The sequence below is a fragment of the Loxodonta africana genome, chromosome 6 (assembly GCF_030014295.1).
Source record: "Loxodonta africana isolate mLoxAfr1 chromosome 6, mLoxAfr1.hap2, whole genome shotgun sequence".
NCBI classification, from domain to species: domain Eukaryota; kingdom Metazoa; phylum Chordata; class Mammalia; order Proboscidea; family Elephantidae; genus Loxodonta; species Loxodonta africana.
Window position 1 is genome coordinate 37,525,104 of NC_087347.1, and position 23,520 is coordinate 37,548,623.

General features: G+C 36.0%; 1 protein-coding gene across 1 annotated transcript in view; it reads right to left on the reverse strand.

Annotated features, from left to right (window-relative positions):
- The window catches only part of PTH2R (parathyroid hormone 2 receptor), an 85,008-nt gene that overhangs the window by 27,985 nt on the left and 33,503 nt on the right, over positions 1-23,520 (reverse strand). Inside the window, exons 5-8 of the mRNA XM_003405919.4 lie at positions 19,014-19,111; positions 14,938-15,127; positions 11,640-11,793; positions 5,012-5,072 (exon numbers count right to left, since the gene is read on the reverse strand). Coding sequence (XP_003405967.1) covers positions 5,012-5,072; positions 11,640-11,793; positions 14,938-15,127; positions 19,014-19,111 — 503 coding nt within the window. The remainder of the gene's footprint in view (positions 1-5,011; positions 5,073-11,639; positions 11,794-14,937; positions 15,128-19,013; positions 19,112-23,520) is intronic.

The following is a 23,520-nucleotide window of genomic DNA, read 5'->3' on the forward strand; positions in this document are numbered from 1 at the left end:
ACACAGTCTTAAATTTAGTATTTAATATTGAATTTTATTCTGTTAACATAAAAGACCACTCAGCATTACTAGATATCTAAGTTAAAACTGCCTCACTTTTCATCACCTTTTTATTTATCATGTTTGACCCTGAGAGCAAAGGGCACTTTCTCCTTTTCCTTTGGCTCTTTATTACTAAAAAATAGAAATAACATAGAAAATGAGCATTTCAGTGTCCATTCATCATGTAGCCCCTAAAGAGAAACACACACAATTGGAGGACTCTGTCTGAAGTCCTTCCGAGCCAATTAAAAGCCTTTACCAGGCAGCCTGCAGTTGACTGCGGAGGTGTGTAGAACGGGCAGAGGTAAACAGTGACTTAACAATCTGTTAGACATTTATAATGGACACTAGGAGACAGGCTGTGGAGATTTTTTTTTCCATTTATATATAACTTATTGGATCTTAAAAATTATTGATTTCTTGATCAAGTCGTACTCACACTGAAGGTAATAATACTAATTGTTTGCCTAGAGTTGGAATTATTAAGCCCTTTCATAAATGAGTGCTCACCTGACTCTCAAAACTACCCCTTAGTCATGGCCTTAGTCGTGGCCAAGAATTTATTCTCATTTTACAGATGGGAAGACTGAGGCTGAGAGGATCTGCCACAGCTAATGGATGGAAGAGTAACCACATCACCTAATAAGACTTTATCATTGCTCAATAGATGCTTAGCAGATGGGTAAAATGGCCAAACTGATCCACAAGAATTGATCATAAGCATTGGAGCATTCTCTATGGTGATTTCACGCATGCCCATATGGAATTCACAGTATTTTTGAAAAAAATGAAATATTTACACACGCATTTCAAAAGAAATACTATGGTATATAAAAAAGGGCTAATTATGTAATATATATACTAAATGCTATAGGAGTTTGATAAGAAAGATTTTATGCAATGGAGTAGTAGGTTTGTTGTTGTTGACGTTGTTAGGTACCGTCAAGTCGATTGAGGCTCCTAGTGACTCCGTATGACAGAGTAGAACTGCCCCATAGGGTTTCCTAAGCTTTAACCTTTCTGGGAGTAGATCAGCAGGTCTTTTCTCCCTCGGAGACACTGGTTAGGTTCAAACTGCCAACCTTTTGGTTAGCAGCCTAGTACTTAGAGCACTTATAGTTATGGTTTTCCTTCCTGAACACCATGAAATACAGATAGATTTAATTTTATTACAAGAATGAGAAAAGTATGCTGGTAGACAACACTATGTCTGCAGGCTATACAAATGGGCTCATAACTCAACAAAAAAATGTGAACTGTTAAAAAGTAATGTTTAGGCAATGTAGAGTTTTCATTTATGGGAATGGAAAATTTGGCAACGGATATTGGTGCTGGTTGCACAAAATGATTGATAAAATTGGTTTTATTGAATTGTACCTGTGAAAATGTTGAATTTGGCAGATGTTGTGTTCTTTATATATTTACAACAATAAAAATTTTTAAAAAGATATGTTTCCAGAGATGTTTACACTCTAAATTATTCCTGAAATAAATAAATCTTGAATTAAAAAAAAAAAAAAGTTTTAGGTGATAAGCTATTTCTGATTTAGAGAGAAGAAAGAACTAGAACCAAGTGGTAGAAGGACAAAGGTAGATGTAGCAAAGCGGATTTTAGCTCGACACAGGAACAACCACCCAGTGTACAAATCACACACCACGCCCTTAAATTACCAGGTGTGTTAAAGCCACTGAAGACTGTGCAGCTGTCAGTGGTAACCGTTCAGGGAGCCCTTCTACAACTCTCCTTCATAGGTAATGAAAATGCCACTCATCTCAATAGAACATCGAATCTATCCGTAAGTATTTACTGAGTGCCTGAGTGGTATTTGAGCTTGGCCTCTGGAGCCTGATTATCTCGGATCAAATTTCTTCCCTCTACTTTCTGACAGTGCGATCTTAGGCACAACTTCTCAGGCCTCAGTCTCATAGGGTTGATATGAGGTTCAATTAATGTTTTCAAAGCTGTTAGAACAGTACCTAGCACGTGGTCAGCACTCAAGAATGACAGCTACTGTTTTCATTATTACTTTCCTCCAATTTGTTTTCTATGTGCTGGCAATGATCTTTATAAATGCAAATTTGCTCTCAATATCACATCACTGAAACCATTCCAGCGGCTTCTTTTTTCTTCTAGGTTAAGGACCAAACATCCTAACGTGGCCTATTTCAAGGGTTTGTATTCTGGCCCCCACTACCTTCTCCAATTTCATTTTTAAGCTCTAACTTTAGCAGAGGCAAGGGCTTCATCAATGAGACAGGGAAAAAAATCACAATATAGGATGAGTCCTGATTTTTCATGTGATAGCAATAAATAAAAATGTTTTTTAATCAGTCATTACTTCTAAGTATAAATCAATGAAACAAAAGAATAATAGCTGCTAATGAGTATTGAGCACTTACTAAAAAATTTAAGTTGTCAACAATTTCATTTACTTGGATCAACAATCAATGGCCATGGAAGCAGTTGTCAATAAGTTCAACGATGTATTACATTGGAAAAATCTGCTGCAAAAGACCTCTTCGAAGTTTTAAAAACCAAAGATGTCACTTTGATGACTGTCTTAGTTGTCTAGTGCTGTTACAACAGAAATACCACAAGTAGGTGGCTTTACCAAAGAGAAATTTATTCTCTCACAGGCTAGGAGACTAGAAGTCCGGATTCAGGGTGCCAGCTCCAGGGGAAGGCTTTCTTTCTCTGTTGGCTCTGAAGGAAGGTCCTTGTTATAAATCCTCCCCTGCTCTAGGAGCTTCTCAGCACAGAGACCCCAGGTCCAAAGGATGCACACTTCTTCTTTCTTGGTGGTAATGAGGTCTCTCTGTCTCTCTGCTCTCTTCCCTCTTTTATATCTCAAAAGAGATTGATTTAAGACACAACCTAATCTTGTAATTGAGTCCTGCTTCATTAACATAACTGCCTCTAATCCCACCTTATTAACATCATAGAGGTAGGATTTACAACACTTAGGGAAATTACATCAGATAACAAAATGGTGGACAATCACACAATACTGGGAATCATGGCCTAGCCAAATTGACAGATATTTTGGGGGGACACAATTCAATCCATGACAATGACTAAGATGCACCTAATCCAAGTCAATATCTTTTCGATTGCCTCACATGCTGGACAATGAAAAAGGAAGACAGAAGAAGAATTGATGCATTCGAATAGAATATTGACTATACCATGGTCTGCCGAAAGAATAAACAAATCCATCTTAGAAGAAATACAACCAGGATACTCCTCAGAAGTGAGGATGATGAGACTTCAACTTGCTTACATTGGACACATCATCAGGAAAGATCAGCTGCTAGAAAAGGACATCATGTTTGGTAAAGTAGATGGTCAGTAATAACACAGGAAACCGTCAATGACATGGATTGACACAGTAGCCAAAACAATGGACTCACACATACCATGAAGATCATGAAAGTGGTGCGAGTCCAGGCAACGTTTTGTTCTGTTATACATAAGGTTGCCATGAGTTGGCAACAACCACTAATACCATCTCTAGCACCAGTGTATTCCAACCCCTATATCAAGTGCTTTACATACACTAGTTCATTTAATTTTTACAACAAGCCTATGAAGAGAGGTATTGATTTTATCTGCATTTGATAGACCAGGAAACTGAGGTTCACATAACAAATCTGCTGTCACAGGACCAAGAAGTGGCAGAACCACCCTGATAGAAGTTTGACCCCAAGCCCCTCCACATTATGTGACCATTTAGACCCTTCTGTCTGCCAGACGAGTCCCTAACACGCTCGCTGCTAATGGAAAAATTGGAGGTTCAAGTTCACCCAGAGGCACCTAGGAAGAAAGGCCTGATGATCTGTCTAAATCTAAAGAAAGGATTTTTTATCACCACCCAGTGTTGTTACCTGTACTCTTAAGTGCTACATTGAATTAACTTTAGACTACCTGGAGGAAATTCTGGTAGGATAGTGGTTAGGAGCTATGGCTGCTAACCAAAAAGTCAGCAGTTCAAATCCACCAGGTCCTCCATGAAAGCTGTAGAGGGCAGTTCTACTCTGTCCAATGGGCCACTATGGGGCTACCTGGAAGATCCTAATGATTCAGTAAGAAAAACAATGGATTCCACTTCTAATATGCGTTTGTTTCATCATCTGAAATTATTTAGTTCTTTATGGAAGACAAGAAAACAAATAGACTAGATGAAATTCATAGTTTGTATTAAGTATAGATAAGTAGTTAATTAAGTCGCACATGTGTGTCAAACATAGATACATAGTGATATGGCAACTTGATATTAAATTCATGATATACTAAACGTACAAGAGGCAAAAATATTTAAAGCACTCAATATTCTTGAGGTCTTAATTCAGCCACAAATTGGTGACACTCATTCCCACACGTCCTTTGTTCAAGAAACAGGAATAAAACCCAGAGCTCCTCAACAGGCTAAATGGGAAGTTATAGCAGTGGCCAGGTGTACTTGGCCCTGCATCCCTCTGATTGAGCAAGTGGGTGTCATTGGCCCAGGGCACCTTCTGTCTGTGGGCTCCCTTACTTGAATCCAACTCTGGCCTTTGTAGCCACACCATCACTGTGGGGCAGGCTGATGTGGCAGAGAGAGAAAGTCAGGACATGTAAATACTGCACGCAACAAGACTTAGGTAGTGTAGTCCTTCCACCTGCTTGTACCCTGTCCTAAATGTGTTAACTTACCCATATCTTTCCCCTTGCTTCTCACGATGTGTTTTAAATTGGTTTCCTAAACTATGGGGTTCAAGCATCTTATTCTGGTCAATGAATCTTTCTGTTCTACGGCCTCTGGGATAGCTTGCTGGTGATATATTGGGGGCTACCATTGCATCAAGGTAATTTCCCACATGACATCCCTAAAGGGCAATTAAGGACAGTAAAAAGTGTTAATTCCAAACAGGAGAGTCTGAGTCTGGAGAAAATCTGAAGCTCTTTCTCCACCTCTTCTCTTTCACTCACCTTGCATCAGCTAGAGTTGCTCGTGCCACAGCCCAGGCTGCAACAAATGCTGCTGGAAATCCTGTGATCAGAAAAGGATGCAGAGACATTATTTCTATGACAATGAAGTGTTTTTTTGTTTTTTTCTCATACTAAATACATATATAAGAATATACTATTAAAAGTTGAGAGAGATAAACAGATGTGAGAAATGTTGATTTGTGAACAAGAAAAGTCCATTTCATCTCCATCTAGTCCATCTGTGAAATGGGCTAAGAACATTGATGTTATTTGTTCCCAAAAGTCTGAAGATGATGGTTGGCCCAATTTTCATCAAAGGATGAGGAGGAGACTGAAGTTCCTGGGGCCAAAATAGGCAGTGGCTGGTGTATCCGAGTCTCTTACCACATTGACCACTACCCACTCTCAAGGGATGAGGCACTGAGAGGAAGGAGTTGCAGGGAGGTTGTTCTTTCAAAACACTAGAACTTTTATTCCTAAAAACTGAAGGCATAAAGAAGCTATCATTTCAAGTTATAAAATCAGGAAGTTTTGATAAGTTTAGCCTCTTCCTTTTTTTTTTTTTTTTTTGGTTCATTTGACTTAAGACAGAAGTATTTGCATGCATTAATAGCTTAACCAAGGGGGATTGCTGTATTAGTTTGATGATTTGAGCATGAGATATTTGTTCTTCATACATGATAAACATCTGCTGGGCTTGCAGTGTCAAATACTGACTTCTCATGAGTCCTTCTTCCCCAAGAAAAGGTGACCGACCGTTCAGTTCATACTATAGTTGATCAGCCTCTGACACCACAAAGAATCATAAGCCATAACTTTTATGAACACTGCAATAAAAGACTAAGGGATTTCATGGATGACTTTTCATTATGCGGCTTTTATGACACAGGTTTAAATAAAGTATACGGAAACCATGACAAAAGCAACACAGAAGCCAGCGAACACCGTACAAAGGGAGAAAATTGCTTCAGTCTAACTTAGCACATTTTTCTTAAACATCATATTAAATGCTTCATCTTTATTAAAAAAAAATGCATTTGTGATTTTTCACATAGTCTTTCTTAGCAATAAAGTGAACAAAGAAATAGGCTGAGATGAAGGAAAAAAATGCAGAAAAATGAAAATAAGGCAGTACCCCCATAATAGAAATTTTCTTTGGTTCCCTGAAACTTACATTCTGGTTAAAAAAAAAAAAAAACTGTTGCAGTAGAGTGAATTATGACTCATAGCAACCCTATAGAACATAGTAGAACTGCCCCTAGGGTTTCCAGGGAGCACCTGGTGGATTCAAACTGCCAACCTTTCAGTTAGCAGCTGTAGCTCTTAACCACTATGCCTATATTCTGGTAGGGGAGGCAAAATTAATAAAAAACAGCTTTAGTTATCAATGAGTACTGTGAAGACAACAAAAAAATGATACTGTGTAATAGGGGTGACACAGCTCTTCCTGATAGAATGGCTAGAAAAGGCACAAAATAGATCCCTTGCTGTGCTGGCAGTCTTTAAAATGTGTTTGTTCTATCTTTGATTAAAACATTCATGCTTTTCCAGTTGCAGATCTTAATCTTCTGTTTCATTTACAATCTCCTAAGCAGGACGTCTCCTGAATGACATTCTACACAGTGTTGATTAATGTTGCCGGAGTTGGCATTATATTTTAGATAACAGTTACAGCAAACATACCAAGCATCATGTCTCAATGAAAACTGCTATTCTCATCCTCTTAGAAGACCTTCATTCAGACTAACATAGAGGCAACCCTCTAGGAGTAAAGAATAGAAAACAAGCTTTGGTACTTTTTAAGGATTTTTGATTGCCAATGTTGGTATCACATTATCAGGTACTTTAGAACACATAGATACAGAAAAAAAAAATGTTTGAAAGCAAGTAAATATAAATGTTACTCAATATATGTGTTTACCTTGAAACTTGAGTTCCTTACACAAGGTATGTAAATGTAAGATAGTGACTCTGAAAGGGAGGCGATCTCTGGCCTAAGAAGAAGTAGACAGGCTCTGGTGTGGCTCCATCACCAACTAGTGTTGTGATATCAGGACTCAGATTACTATCCTTTAAAATGAAGGTCTGGATTAAAAGTAGTCAAAAAATTATAGCAATTAAACCTTTTAATCGAATAGAAACTTAGCAAGAAGCCCACTGGATAAAACTGATAAAAGCAGAGCTGCTTTGGAGAAGGCAAAAAGGGGAATAGGGTCTCCGCCTGATGATTTATGTAGTTTCACCTTGTTTTAGACACTGTGGAGCCTTCATAGAATCCTACCTCAGCCTTACCATCTTCTTGTCATGCCATTATAATATTATAAAGTCATAGCTTGATCATAAAGGGTAGAGTTAGTCCAAACAATTAGAGACCTGTCATGACATGGGGAGTCCTAGGTCTGCTCCAGACATACAATGTCTTACTAACTAGAGAACTTGACTTCTCAGCAGTCCACTTGACTGTTCGGACATGAAGCTCAGTGCTCCAGTTCCCTCCCTACTCTTCGCAAGATGCTGGATTTCAGTAACCACTACCTGCTAGAACACCCTCTCTATGACTTTGGCAGAACTGTTCTTCTCATAGGACATTAAGCCAATACTCAACGAGCATATCTCATTCTCTGTAAAAAAAAAAAAAAATTGCAGGGCCTTTGAAAGGCTTCCATCGTTACAAAGGTAAACCTTTATTTATGAAACTTTAAAAGAGCAAAAAAAAAAAAAAAAAAGAGTTACCACCTCTTAAAATGGAATTACTATAAGTAATGAAAGAATATTTTTTAAATATCTAATTCATAGTTTCAAAAAATGCTCTAGAAGAATAGAGTAAGCTATTATAAAAAAAAAAAAAACAGCTTGAAACATAGAAGAGCTATAATGGAAAAGAAAATATGTTTTCTAAATTAAATACCTCCAGTAGGCAAAAATCAGAAAATCAAATTGGTGGAAATGAGGAGGAGGAAGAGGAAGACTTAGGAAAAAGTAAATAATGGCTGGGAAGGATAGCAATGAATTTTGATAAACCTACATAATTTTTACAAATTGAATCTAAAGTCAACTATAATTTATTTTCTTTTAAAGATGTAGTAACCTAAATAATTTTAAAGGATTGGAGTAAAACCCCAAATTACATTTCAGACATCTGGGAATGTGATAGGCATAGAGAAACCAAGTTTCTTATATTTCATAGAGTCAAAATATTGATCTTTCACTGACTTTAATGGTTAAACATATTTTTAACTTTAAGGTAATTATGAGTAGAAATAATAAAAAAACAGTGGCATGAAAAAAATCACAGAGGAAGGAGAAAATATTTCTTACAGTTTTTAAATTTTGCTTGAAACAATGAAAATCTTTGTGTTGGGGTGTTATAGTGACTATCACAAATAATTTTACAAAGAACAAATTTTCTGAATTAAAATTTTTGAATATAGTGCCTATGATCAGAACAGAAAAACAGACAAATTAACCAGAAAGATTAGATTGCATGCTTCTTGTTCAGGGGGACTTTGACTAAACCCTATCTCTATATTTCAATTATATTTACTGCCATATGGACGATCAAAAATGTTTGCTGAATTGAGACTGTTTTATAAAATAACAAAACTGGAAGTAGAGTACCTTTTCCTCATTAATTTCAGAGATTACAGTATATGAAAATATTCTAATTTAAAGCTTAGTAACAGGAACATGACTACATAATACTGCCAGGATAGGTGTTTTTAAATGATAATATATAATGACGTCTCATCTGACATTAACAATTAGGGATGGCTGGCTGCTAATACAGATGTAAATTACCACTTTAAATAAAGGTAAAGAAACGAGACTGCATCTTTTAAATAAAAAAAAAAAAAGTGAAAGGACAGAATGAAACCAAAAATAAAGTGCCTTATTTCTGGGACAACCGAGGCAGAGATAGGGAAACTTAAGATAGGGAAACTTAAGAATGTGGTTGGTTGAAAAAAAACATCGTCATTATTAATATTTGCTGTCACGCCTCCAAACATCTTGTTTTATAATAAAAGTATATAAAAAGTTATTTTAAATATTTTTCTTCAATTTAGTAAAGGTCAGATAGGGAAGCTATTCCTCGTTAGATAGTGATTTCCTTCCTTTCCAATTTTTTAAGAATCAGAGAAATCAACTTAAATAAAGTAGCTCTACCCATTACCACAATGTGAGTAACAGAGTTTTGAGTATTTACCTAACCGGATATTGTTTAGAGTTATAACGATTGGGTGCAAGTGAGTAACAAATCACACAGAGGAATCCAAGCAAGTTCTCTTCTTTAATGAAGCCAATAAATCACATTATTGGAAGAAAGTATGAAACTGGATTCAGTATGAATTACTCCAATAAAGGATCCTGCAAAGAAGCTACAATGTTTGGCCATTATTTTTCTTATGGAAGTTTGGAAAAATGAGTCCGAAATAAAAGTCATGTTTTTTAATTATATAGCAAAACAGAGAGAACTATTATGGCTGACTCTCAGCGCTGAGATAAGAGAAAAACAACATCTACTAATGAAATATATTTGGATATTTACTTCATTAGACAGTAGCTGTGTTTTAGGAGCAGCTTAAAATAAGAGCATTATGATACCTTGTAATATATACGCCTAGACTAGAACATTTACATTAAAAAAAAAGTTGCAGAAAGAAAGAAATTGTCAGAAGACAGACCAATCATACAATCATGACTTCATGAAGACTGGTTATCACTGTTTTGAATTGTGCCTATTTAAGTGACCATAAGATTGCATGTACTATCTTTTCAGTGAACTTCCATAAAAATCCTACTTGCGTTCATGCATGTTCTTAAACTATACTATGAAATGAAGATGCTTATCTCTCATAGTTGCCATTCCTATGCCAATATCTTTGTGGACAAATTAATAAAAATGTAAAGGAAGGGAGGAAACTCAATCTTGAATAGAAGCTCATGGAAGGAAACTTGACTACTTCTAAATCTTTTTTTTTCCATAGAAAGATTTAAAAACTAGTTTCCTGGATTTCAGTGGAACAAACCATTGATTTTGAGGAAGGATAGACTGAGACCAGCACAAATAAAGGGCTCGTTGTGCAGTGGTTAAGAGCTCAGCTGCTGACCAAAGGGTCGGCAGCTGGAATCTACCAGCTGCTCCTTGGAAACGCCATGAGGCAGTTCTACTCTGTCCTATAGGGTCGCTATGAATTGGAATGAACTCGACGGCAATAGGTTTTTTTGTTTTTTGCTTTTTTTTTTTTTTAAGGGGAGGCCTGAACCAGTTAGCTATCAGGCCAATAAACAACTAGAGGAAAAATAATTTATTATTACAGGTGTGACCGATGATATAAAAATTCAAATAAAATATAACTCAAATGTCTATAATTGTTATTGAACTTTCTATCAACACTTTACTAACTTCTAGTAATTACATGGGTACACAGATAAAATTTTGAATCAAGGCAAACTACCAGAAACTGTCAAGAAAATTTTCCAAGTGTCCTAAAAAATAAGATACATTTATTTAATTGACTGTATAAAATGTATATATTCAATTTTGTTTTCTGTTTTATAAAATGTATGTATTCAGTTCTCCCATAAAAAATATGGGAGAGCCTTAAAAACAGGTATGCTGCCTTCAGAAATACACCTTTATTCACGACAATTTTTTCATCATAATAAATGAAGTATTACAACAAACTGACCTTTTTTGTCTAAATGTTAACTAGCAGAAAATTCAATATTTCTTACCTTCACATTTTCAAATATTAAAACAATATTAAGGAAAACAGGCAAAGCACCATTCTTATTTTGGAGGGAAAAAAACTTAAAATTTAGTCATGAGCCATTTAGTGAATTTTTGCTTTCCTATGATGGAATACCTAATAATTTGAATATTAAAAAGCCATTGGGATTTGCCATTGTTAATCTCCCAATTCTTCTTGATTTTAACCACATGTGAGTTTAATTCCTCTTAAATTTCAACGCACACTCATGTGGAGTTCGTGCCTAGTCCAGTCATCCCTCCAGGATTGCTAAGCCATTTTTGGAATGTGAGCTCAGTATCTTATTTTTTTTTTTTTAATTACTTATGCCAAAAGTAATTTGACTGATTTCTTTCCAAAAGACATGTTAAGTCCAAATAATTACTTTTTAATTTGTATTTGTTAAATGCTGTCAAGATGGGCCTATAAATCCTTTCTGGCTTTCTTCATGAATAATCTAGAAATACAAATTGAAGATATGTCATTATAGCTTAGGAATTCCAAAATCAAATTTCTAGGATAAAATTACTGATAAATCAAGACATTTATTTAAGACATGAACAAAATAGTAACAATGTATTTTTTAAATTACCTCCAAAGAATTCTTCCAAGAATTCAGTGTAAAAACAATAATCATGAATTAAACTTTAAATTTTTGTTACCTCTGGGAAGATTACAGACTTGATCTTAAAAATTCTCTTCCAAGAATAGAACCATGAAACAGAAAGAAGGAAGGATAAAGATATGATGGGGAGGGACTACTTCAGGAAAATGGCTGAAAGAAAGTTAATGGTAGGCAACTAAAGCAACAGAATCATGACGGGAAGCCCTCCCAACCACAGTCCAGTTCAAAAGCAAGGGAGATAGGAATGCCTTACCCCAGCCTACCAAGGTGAAGCCCCACAGATATTTGGTGTCCGAAAAGAAAGCCACAAAGATTAGACTATGCAGGTAGAGACCTTCCACCAGGATCCAATAATAATTCGTAGCCAAGAAGTAAATAAACATCACGACAGCAATCTTGCAGCCAATCTGTTACAAATAAACGAAAATTGCATCATATTAGCTCTTAATTGTACTGAATACCGACATTAGCCCACAGGAAAACAGTTCTTCCAGTTCTCTTTTATAGTCTAATGTGTCTCTTGTATAAAGTAATGTCGACAGTGCTGGAAGAGACCAGAACATAGCTACTTTAACAAAGCATTTTTAAGAACATAGGTTCGATTCTATCATTTAAAAAAGATCTTTTAAAAAAAATCACTTTTCTTAATTTATCCTGTTTATTAAAATAATACACAACCATAAAAAACAGAAAACATAAAAGAAAAAATCATCATTCATTATTCTACCACGAATTTATTTTATTCTAGTCTTTTTTTATGCAAAGCTGGTTTCACATACTTGAGATTACATATATGTGCTTTTGTACAATTTGACATAAGATAAATATTTATTGAATACCCGTTACGTGCCAGACACTGTTGTAGGTTTGGGGAGTAAAAAATCCTGCTCTCGATGAATTTATGCTAGTGGAGGAGCCAGACAATAAAAAACCACATACACACACATAATATTATGTCATAGATAATAACAAGCACAACGAAGAAAATACGGTAAACAATGCAGAATGAGAATGATGGAGATGCTATTTTTAAAATAACAATAGCTCATGTGAATGAATACAATATTAACCATTCTTCAAAACATCATTTTAATAACTATATGAAATTTTCCCTGAGGATATTATAATTTACTTAAATAATCTCTTATTGTAAAACTCCTAGGCTGTTAAAAATTTACTATTGGCTTTAATTGGTTTAATACGTAGCTATAGTTTTTGCAGTTGTTGTTGATTGGTTGGTTGGTTGTTTTTCATTTTCCCAATTTTCTAAAAAATTGGTAACTGACTTTTGAATTTCTGACCTATTCTTTCAGAAAGGATTTTGTAAATTTGCAAGTACTGAGGTTTCAAAAAACAAAAAAACATGAATTATTAATTTAAACTTTGTTGTAACATGGTAAGACAAGTGGTTCATTGTATGGGTCTACTTCTTTTTAAGGAACTATATTCCTGAAATTTGACAACTCCGGGTTTCTTTTTGTGAAGCTTGAGTTGAAGGACAGTAATGCATCTTTTCCTCCCAGTGTGTGTTTACTTGACTCATTAAACATCCTCTGTCTGGTCCTATGGTTCCCAAACAATGGAGAAGCCAAAGCCTTCATCTTCTGATTGTCACTAGGTGCGGGAGGTATAACTTCTTCACAGAATCTAAAACGGGGGCAGGAATTTCGTATACCAGCAACTCCCAGCACCCTTCCTATTCCTCAGCAGCAAGTCCTTCTGTGGAATTAATGCCTGCTAATTTGGCTTTTTTTTTTTTTTAATCCCAAGCCCTGGTAGCATAGTTTTAATTTGCTTTTTTTTTTTTTTTTATCCCAAACCCTGGTGGCGTAGTGGTTAAGTGCTACAGCTGCTAACCAAGAGGTCAGCAGTTTGAATCCACCAGGTGCTCCTTGGAACTCTATGGGGCAGTTCTACTCTGTCCTATAGGGTTGCTTAGAGTTGGAATCCACTCTACGGCAGTGGGTTTGGTTTTGGGTTTTTTGGATCCTCCTCCTGAAGGTCACATTGTCCTCCTGAAGGCCACATTGTAGTGACAGAGAAGTTTCTCCAAATTTCTGATGCACATTTGACTTGTATCTTTAATTTCCAGTGCTATAAAATATACTCTATCTATACCGATAGCTATAATACCAGTATAATATCTACACTGGTACATAAACCAACATATTGAATATGTATGTTACTATTGTGTGTGTCTTCCTGGATATTTTAATGAGAAGTGAGGAGAAGGCATACAGGCAGTCCGCCAGGTTATGGACCTCCGACTTACAGACAACTCAATTTGCCCTTTAATGTTATGTAAACTTGCCCTCACTTTGAAATGACTGAACCAACCCCTAAGCGCAACATATTCTTCATCACAGTCACCTTCGCTTGCTGCACATGCAGCTACTGAATCACTGAAAAGTCTTCGAGCCTTTTCTTGCACCAAAGTCTAAATAAGAACTGTACATACGTGTTCCGACTTACGCACAAATTTGACTTAAAGACACACTTAGAAACGAATCTCATTCCTAACCTGGGACTGCCTGAGCCCTGGTGGTGCAGTGGTTAACAGCTTGCCTGCTAACCAAGAAGTTGGCCGTTTGAATCCACTAGCCGCTCCTACACCCTGTCCTATAGGGTCGCTATGTAAGTCAGAATGTACCCTACAGAAATGGGTTTTGTTTGGCTTGAGTTTGACACCTTCTTGGAAGTTCCATAAGGAAAGTCTTTTGGATTAAAGAAATCAAATAAGAATTTAAAGAATATTTGCTGGTGAAAAACTTTCCTAGTTTATCAATCAGCTGCAAAACAAACTGTCCAAAAACTTAATGGTTTAAAACAGTATTTATATTACTTCTTACGAGTCTATGAATTGACCAGGTGGTCCTGCTAATCTGGGTTGGGCTTGGTTACTCTTGACTAAGTCATATGTTTGCAGTCAGCTGGCAGGTCAGATGGGGCTGACTGGTCTAGAATGGCCTCGGCTGGTATAATTTGCCTCTGCTCTATATGGTCTCTTATTCTCCAACAAGCTGTCCTCAACTTGTTCTCATGGTGGTGGCATCTTGAAAGAGAGTGGGGTAATATTCCAGTTTTCTTGAGGTCTAGCCTCAACTGGCAAACCATCACTTCCACCTCTATTTGGCAAAGTAAGTCACAAGACCAGCCTAGAGTCAGTATTGTGTGCTTTTAAACCCCAAAGTTCCGGTCTTGCAAGGTTCCCCCCCACCACCCCACTTTTGAAAGTGGTGAGCCATGATAGTTGCTACATCAAATGCCATTCTCTCCAGGTACTTTTTGCAATTTCCATTCCAGAAATGTTCTTGAGGAAAGGTCCCAAACACTTTGCATAATATAAAATGATGAGGGATTAGGCATGGAAGTTGAGGGTAGAACTGAGGTAATAAAAGTCAGTAAACAAATTGGTAGCCTTTTTCATTTTGTACAGAGAGGTTATTTCACAGGTCAAGATGAGCCAAAACATGTTAACACATATTTAGTAAACTGTTAAACTTTCCTTACATATTTGTAATGTTATACCAGTCTGTAATGAAAATACTTACATATTGTGACTTGTCTAGAGAAGGTACTTCTATGGAATTTTGCAGGTCACCCTGCATGATCATGGACTGTAGCTCCTTTTCTCCTATGCGAGCATGGACCACTCTGTCCTTGACGAAGATGCTTGCAGCTCTCAGCATGAAAGACACAAACAAGTGTATGTGGATATAGTTCCTGGTGCAATGCAATCGCCTATGAAGAGAAAATTTTCAGTATTTGGATTTGAATTAAATCAGAAGTGGGGAAAGAAAAGGTATAAATGAGCCTCAGGCTCTGCAAAAAAGAGGAAACTATGATAAACTTGAACACAGACAGAAACCCATTATTATATATTTCCAATAAAAACAATTGGAATCTAAAACTAAAATGTAACATCTTGAGAATAAATTTCAAATTTATCCTAATCTATTATCATGTTGATCCAGATTTTGAAATATTAAATATTATATTTTACTACATATTAAAATAACAAATAATTAATGGAGAACCACCTTGAAAAGGGATAAACAATATTAAAATTGGAACTTTCATATTTTCTACACATTCTCTACAAGAAAAAGTAAGCTATTTTGGTAACATGACAATTTTATTTCCTAGGAATGTTTGAGAGTAAATAAGCCTACTTTCACCTAAAAAGCTTTGGAATTATAAAAAGATCGTAGACAAAAGTTAAGCCAGTAACATACTTACAGGTAGATATAGTGCCACTAAGTTCCAGTACAGAAAGCTAACTACAAAAAGACATTTTTTAAGCTTTTATGAAAAAAAAAAAAAGGTTGTGTAATCTGGTCAAAAGGCCCAGCTCCACCACTGCTTGACTATGAGAGCTTAAATACACAACTAACACTACTTTGTCTTCCAGAATGGACAAAGCACCCAAATATTAATAGTAAAACATTTTAATCCAAATAATGTATTTTTATGTCTCATAATATAGGGGTTAAGGTCAAATGAGACTGACCTAAATGTAGACATTTTGGGAGTGAATATATTTTTAATGCCATGGACATGTATTTATATTCCTTGTGCTCAGATGATTCTCTTCATTGATTGACACCTCACTGGAGGAGTTTTCAGGTGTGAGCATTGTTCAGCCAAACACGTTATCCGTGTACGTGGCAAATATTGACTGTGAATAATGGCTATCACAATATATAAGTACATTTTGATTTTTAAGAGACTTAAATGCTATTTACTGTCCTAATCGGGGGGTATTTTATGTGGTGAAAAGAAGAGCTTCTATAATTTTTGCAGAACTTTTTGTTGTATAGAAAGAATTTACTGTTAAATACTGTTATTAATTATTATGTAAATTAAACAATTATTACTTAGTCATTTGTTTTCTCTTGAATTATTTTGTAGCATTTTCCTTCTCATAAAGAATTATCTCACCCCCCCCCAAAAAATTATCTATTGTTCTGAACAGACACAGCTAAGCTTGTTGTTGTTAGGTGTTGTCAAGTCAGTTCTGATTCATAGCCACCCTATGTACAACAGAACAAAACAGTGCCCAGTCCTGTGCCATCCTCACAGTCATTGCTATGTTCGAGCCCATTATTGTAGCCACTGTGTCAATCTATCTTCAGTCTTCCTTATTCATTGTCCGGTTTTCACATGCATATGAGGCAACTGAAAATATCATGGCTTGGGTCAGGCACACCTTAGTCCTCAAAGTGACATCTTTGCCCTTTAACATTTAAAGAGGTTTTTTGTAGCAGATTTGCCCAATGCGATATATTCTTTGGTTTCTTGACTGCTGCTTCCATAGGTGTTGACTGTGGAACCGATTAGAATTTATGACAACTTCAATCTTTTCTCTGTTTACCATGATGTTGCTTATTGTTCCAGTTGTGAGATTTTTGTTTTCTTTATGTTGAGGTGTAATCCATACTGAAAGCTGTAGTTTGTGATCTTAGTAAGTACTTCAAGTCCTCTTCACTTTCAGCAAGCAAGGTTGTGTCACATGCATATTGACAGTTGTTAGTCTTCCTCCAATCCCAATGTCACATTTCTTCTTCATACAGTCCAGCTTCTCAGATTATGTGCTCAGCATACAGATTGAATAGGTATGGTGAAAGGATACAACCCTGATGCCCACCTTTCCTGACTTTAAACCATGCAATATACCCTTGTTCTGTTCAAACAACTGCCTCTTGGTCTATGTACAGGTTCCTCACAAGCACAATTAAGTGATCTGGAATTCCCATTCTTCACAGTGTTATCCATAATTTGTATGATCCACACAGTCGAATGCCTTTGCATAGTAAAAAAACACAGGTAAACATCTTTCTGGTATTCTCAGGTTTCAGCCAAGATCCATCTGACATCAGCAATGATATCCTTCGTTTCATGTCCTCTTCTGAATCTGGCTTGAATTTCTGGTAGTTTCCTGTGGATGTAACGCTGCGATCATTTTTTAATTATCTTCAGCAAAATTTTGCAAGACCAATGACCACAGCTAAACTTAGTGTAGTGGAATGAGCTCTAGATAAAGAGGTTCCCTTCGCAGCTTGACTACGTACAATATTGTTACCTTAGACATTTAGCTCTAATTTCCTAGTCTCTAAAATGTGATAATACCTCCCAAGCCAACTTTACAACGTTGTTGTGAGGAATCCCTCTATAATGCCCAAATCAAATTGTGTTAAACTTATACTTAAAAACTTCATTAGCACCATGCTTGGTAAAGTAAAAGATCAGCAAAAAAGAGGGAGACCCTCAATGAAATGGAATGACACAGTGGCTTCAACAATGGGCTCAAACATACCAACGATTGTAAGGATGGCACAGGACAAGGCAGCGTTTTGTTCTGTTACATATAAAGTCGCTGTCAGAGCCAACTCGACTGCAGCTAACAATAACAACAATTCTTATAGAACAAAATTAAAGTGGTTGACAAGGAATACTAAAATACCAATTGTTTTCTCAGATATTTGTGTTACACACCAACTGTGAGCTTCATGAATACATACATACTACACATGTTGTTCACTCATATCTCCATATTGGTGCTCGAAATTCCGTGTTGAATTAAGTTGAATTGAGTTGGATAAAAGTGTGTAAAAAATAAACCACAACAAAAGTGGGTAAAATAAACCACAGCAATTGTTTAATGAGAAGCTAGTTTGTTCTGTAAACCTTCATCTAAAGTACAATAAATAAAAATAAACCACAACAAAAGCAATAAAGACTATTTATGTGTTGACATCAGATAATTTGGGAGACTATTTAAGACAAATTTCTGTTCAGTAGCACTAAAATTATCTGAGCAAAGTGAAATAAGCCATTATATCATGAGTGAAAATTTTTGTAACTCATTCAACTCTGCTCTGTATCACTTTGCAAACAAATACACTGCAATGCAGATCTATTGCTTAAAAGTCTGATACTGCTTCAGTAACTGAAGTGTTTAAACAAACAAACAAAAAAATTAATTTCTCATTGCTTTAGTCATCTAATGCTGCTATAACGAAAATACCACAAGTGTACGGCCTTAACAGATGTTTATTCTCTCGGAGTACAATAGGCTAGAAGTCCAAATTCTGGGCGCCAGCTCTAGGAGAAGGCTTTATATCTCTGTCAACTCTGGAGGAAAGTCATTGTCATCAATCTTCCCCTGGTCAAGCAGCTTCTCGTGCAGGGACCTGAGTCCAAAGGATGCATTCTGCTCCTGACGCTGCTTTCTCGGTGGTATGAGGTCCCCACGTCTCTCTGCCCGCTTCTCTCTTACATGTCTCAAAAAAGATTGGCTTAAGACACTACCTAATCTTGTAGGTCTCATCAATATAACTGCCACTAATCCAAGTCATTACATCATAGTGATAGGATTTACAACACAAAGGAAAATCACATCAGATGACAAAATGGTAGACAATCATACAATACTGGAAATCATGACCTAGCCAAGTTGACATATATTTTGGGGGACACAATTCAATCCATGACACTCATGAATAATTAACTGTACTGAATTAAAAAACTTGTGGTCTGGGGAAATATTTTATGAGATCTCTGTGTCTTCTATGGGTAGGAAGCAGAACCTGTCCCTTCATGGAGAAAGAATGATTGAGTCACTCACCTGAAATAACCAATGATAAGAATAGCCACAGCCAGGGAACCGAAGGATATGGAGTATCCAACGGTGTACATGACATAGAGGCGTTCAAAGAATTCTTGCTAAAGGAGAAGAGATACACACACATGTTAAAGGACTGTTCTATCAGAAAACTAGCAAGAAGAATATGTCATTTTTGGAATATATTTTCTACTTTATTTTTAACTTTTTAATTGAATTATAATTTACCTAAAATAAAATGTGCACATCTTAAGTACTTTGATAAGCTTTGACAATCAAGTTGATTTGTGCCCCTTGCTAGTCACAAAACCACCCACTACCCACCCCCAGGTAACCACTGTTACCACAAATTAGCTTTTACCTATTCATGTATTTCATATACTTGCTGACTATTCTCGGACTTCTTAGAATTATATAGTACATATACTTTTATCTCTGGTTTTTTTTTTGTCAACATACTGTTTTGAGATTCACTGATAGTTATCTATATCAGCAATTATTTTTCAAATTTTTATTTATTTTGAAATAATTGCAGATTAACAGGAAGTTACAAAGATAGTAACAAATATCCCCTTTATCTTTCATTCAGTATCTCCCAGTGATTATATCTTACATACTACATGTCAAAACCAGGAATTTGACATTGCTATAATGTGCGTGTGTGTATAGTTCTATGTCTTTTTATCACATATGTAGGTTTATGTAACCACCACTGCAATCAAGATACAGAACTGCTCCATTACCACAAAAATCTCCCTTGTGCTAACCCTTTATAGTCACACCTGCCCTCTTCCCCCCACCATCCCTAACCCCTGTCAACCATTAATCTATTTCCCAGCTCTATAATTTGTCATTTCATAAATGTTATATTAATGGAATCATATGTCTGAGATTGTTGTTTTTTTTTTTTAAATCAGCATAATACCCAGGAGATTTATCGAAGTTGTTGCATGTATCAATACTTTCTGAAGCTCACTGAAGGCTTGAGGAAGACATGAGAGCTAAGAGAGATGCCAAAGGAAAACTGAGGAAGATCTCTCCAAAACACAAGGTGCCTTCATCTAGAGCAAGGCAGTGTCTAGCTGAAGACTGGGGGCAGGGCAGCAGGGTGGAATGAGGTACAGAAAGCCTGGGTCAGAGCTCAAAGCAAAGTGAAATCCCCAGCAACTGGAAAAGCTGATGGATGTTTCAAAAGCAGAAGGAAACCTTCCATGGCTGGGTAAGCTGCCAGATGGACTAAAACCTATGTAATATTCTCAGAAGGTTACTAGCGGTCCGATCCCAAGCTCTGTCAAGGGTAAGTCTTGATTCTGCTATCAAAACATAAAACAAATTTAACAACAATTTTAAAGTAATCCAACCTTCCCACCTAACCAGTCTGACAGAGGAAGAGGCCTGACCATTTCAGGGGGTAAATAATATATACTTCAGTCTTTTACCTACAATGCCTGGCACGTAATCAAATATCACAAGGCAGAGAAAAGAAAAATTTGACCCAAAATCAAGAGTCAAAATAAGACCAGAAAAACAGATGATTCAGATGTTACAATTCACAGATAAGGACTTAATAATAAGTATTATAAATATATTAGATGATCTAATGAAAAGGTACATTTAAAATGTGTGAACAGATGGGAAATTCAGCAAAGAAATTAAAAAGAAAACCAAATGAAAATTCTAGAACTGAAAAATACAATATAAAAATGAAGTCAGCAATTAGACTGAACACAGAAGAAAGGATCAGTGAACTTGAAGAGAGGTCAATAAAAATTATTTTATTCCATCCCCCTGCTCTGCTCCAGTCTTCAGCTAGAAAATGCCTTGCTCTAGATGGCTCCTTGTGCCTTGGGGAGATCTGTCTCAGCACTCCTTTGGCTTTCTCTTAGCTGTCCTATCTTTCCTAAGCCTTCAGTGAGCTGTAGCAACCACTCACTCCATGAGAGCCCTTTGCATCTCCGGGGACTCTCTCTCAGCTTCCCATCCACCACCTATGGCTGCAGCAGTCACAGACTTAGTGAGGGCCTTCTGAGCCTCAAGGGATTATCACCCAGCTCCTCTGTTCTGCCCCATGCCTTCAACTAACTGCTGCCTTTCATTCTGTGAGGGTCCCATGCAAATCTTAGAGGATTTCTTTTAGCCCTCCTGCACTACCCCTAGCCATTGGCATACTGGCTCTATATACTCAGTGAAAGCCCCATAGGAAAGAATTGGCTGGTGGCTGAGAGGTCACTGTGACCGATGCTCTCTCCTTGGAATTCTATGCCCTTACACCAGCCCTGTCTGTTAAAAGTTGGTTTAAACGTTTGGTTCTTTTCTTTTTATCCCCTTCTGTGATGTGGTTGGGAAATCCTGGTGGCATAGTGGTTAAGAGCTACAGCTGCTAACAAAAAGGTCTGCAGTTTGAACCCACCAGGCACTCCTTGGGAACTCTGTGGGGCAGTTCTACTTTGTCTTATAGTCAGAATTGACTTGATGTGGTTGTACCCCTTTTGCTACAGTCCCAGAAATGAATGTAGCCATGGATCTCTCCTCTCATAGGAAGGACTTGCTCATTTCTGGAGTTGGTTCATTTAGATTTCTTTGCATCTTCAGCTTCTGATAGGTTTTTGCAAATTATTGATTGAGTCGTATCCAGCTTATTCTGATAATTGTAATTTCCTACATCCTGACTGAGAGCAGAGGTCTTTGTATTCTGTTTTGTTTTGTTTTGTTTTAAGCATTATTTACTACATGTTATTTTCTGTTAATAAAATATTAAAGTTTATTATAGAAAACATTTGGATAATGTGTAAAATACAAAAGAGGGGGAAAAATCTCTCAAATCCTCAGCAACAAAAAAATAAACACTGTTAATATTTCATGTAATTCCTTTCATTCTATTTCTATGTATCATTTCCTATTGTTTTAAGTATCTGCTATCTCAGTTTACATAAATGTGTATTATCTGGTTTTTGTTGTTGTTGGTTTGTTTGTTTTCAGTTAACTTAAAACAAAATTATTTCCCAGAACATTGCAAATACTTTACATATATATGTATGACCTTATTTAAATCATTTCTTTATTTGAAGCTTAAATTCTATGCACTATAAAGATTCATGCTTCAAAGGCAAGGTGAGAAAATCACATATGAACCCTGGACTTTGGCACATTTACTGAAAGAATGTAGCGGCAAGCTTTGCCCATCACTGTTGTGATGGGCAGCTGTGAGGGAACCTTCCTCTTGTTAAAGATAAAAGCCTGACGTCTAAAGGTTTGGATTCCAATCATTTGACTAATCTTATATTGTCAAGGTTCTCTTGTGGTCTTACCTGTGTGCCTTACCGTGACTACTTTGCAATAAACTGAGTTTATTCATGAAAAATAATAATAATAATGCTTCACTGAGCATTTTCTTCATTAAGTTCTCCCCGTCTTAAATTCTTATGCTTGAACCTTAGAAGTAAAATTATAAGATCAAAGGATATGACCCCTTTGAAGCGTTTTCATACATATTGCCAAATTGCTTTCCTGAAGGTCACATGGCCTTTAAGTATGACCTATATTACATGGTAACTTCTACAGTGTGCTAATATTTTAAATACCACATTCTAAAGAATTTAATAACTTTGTGCCTTATAATAGTTCCTTCTCTTCTTTTTAGTAAAGGTGATTACCTAACTTTGCCAAGCCAATGATGTAGAAATTACTTAAAGAACAAAATAATAGGTATTTAAAGACACCTCAGTCTTATTTCTCCAATAAAGATGTGCCGTTTTTTCTAAATACATGCATGTGTATATTCCTTTTCCTTCATATCAAAAAAAAAGTCATTATAACCATTAATAAATTATAATTTATAAATAAGTAATATCATTTTGCCCTCCAGTATATAAAAACTTTAGGAGATAGTTTTATTAGTAGACTCTTATTTTTCTTAAACTTTCTCAAATTGTTGTTTAATGATTGTCAACAATAGAAAACATTTTTTATCTTTTTAATTAAGCAGATAAAATTAATTATTTATGCTAATGAAATTCTTCAAATTTTTCAGTTAACTTTTAAACCTGTTTTATATGAAATAGTACATATCTTGGGTATACCAACCATCCTTAATTGCTTTGCTTCTTGGGATACACAGTAATCACAAAAAATGGTTATAAAGTTAGAATTGTGTATAAATAAAACCATGATTTAATCTAATGGACATTTAAAAGCTGTGAAAGATCTCTATTTTTCACCATTTAAAGCACAACAAAATTTATTACAGAGTATAGTAAAAATCAGTGAATGTTTCTGTCATTGAAACTGAAATTTATTTTGAAGCATTTTATATTCACTCAATATTGGCTTTAGTTCTGTTGTAGAGTGATAATCTCCCAAAACTGACCAATTTTATCTAAGAAAAATTCTTTCCATTGACTAATTTTATCCAAGAAGATTGTCAGTGATAAAATACAAAACTGAAGATCATTCAGCAACTTACTAAAGAGTTCAGTAAGGTGATAGTGCTTTACGTTAGAAAAGAAGAAAG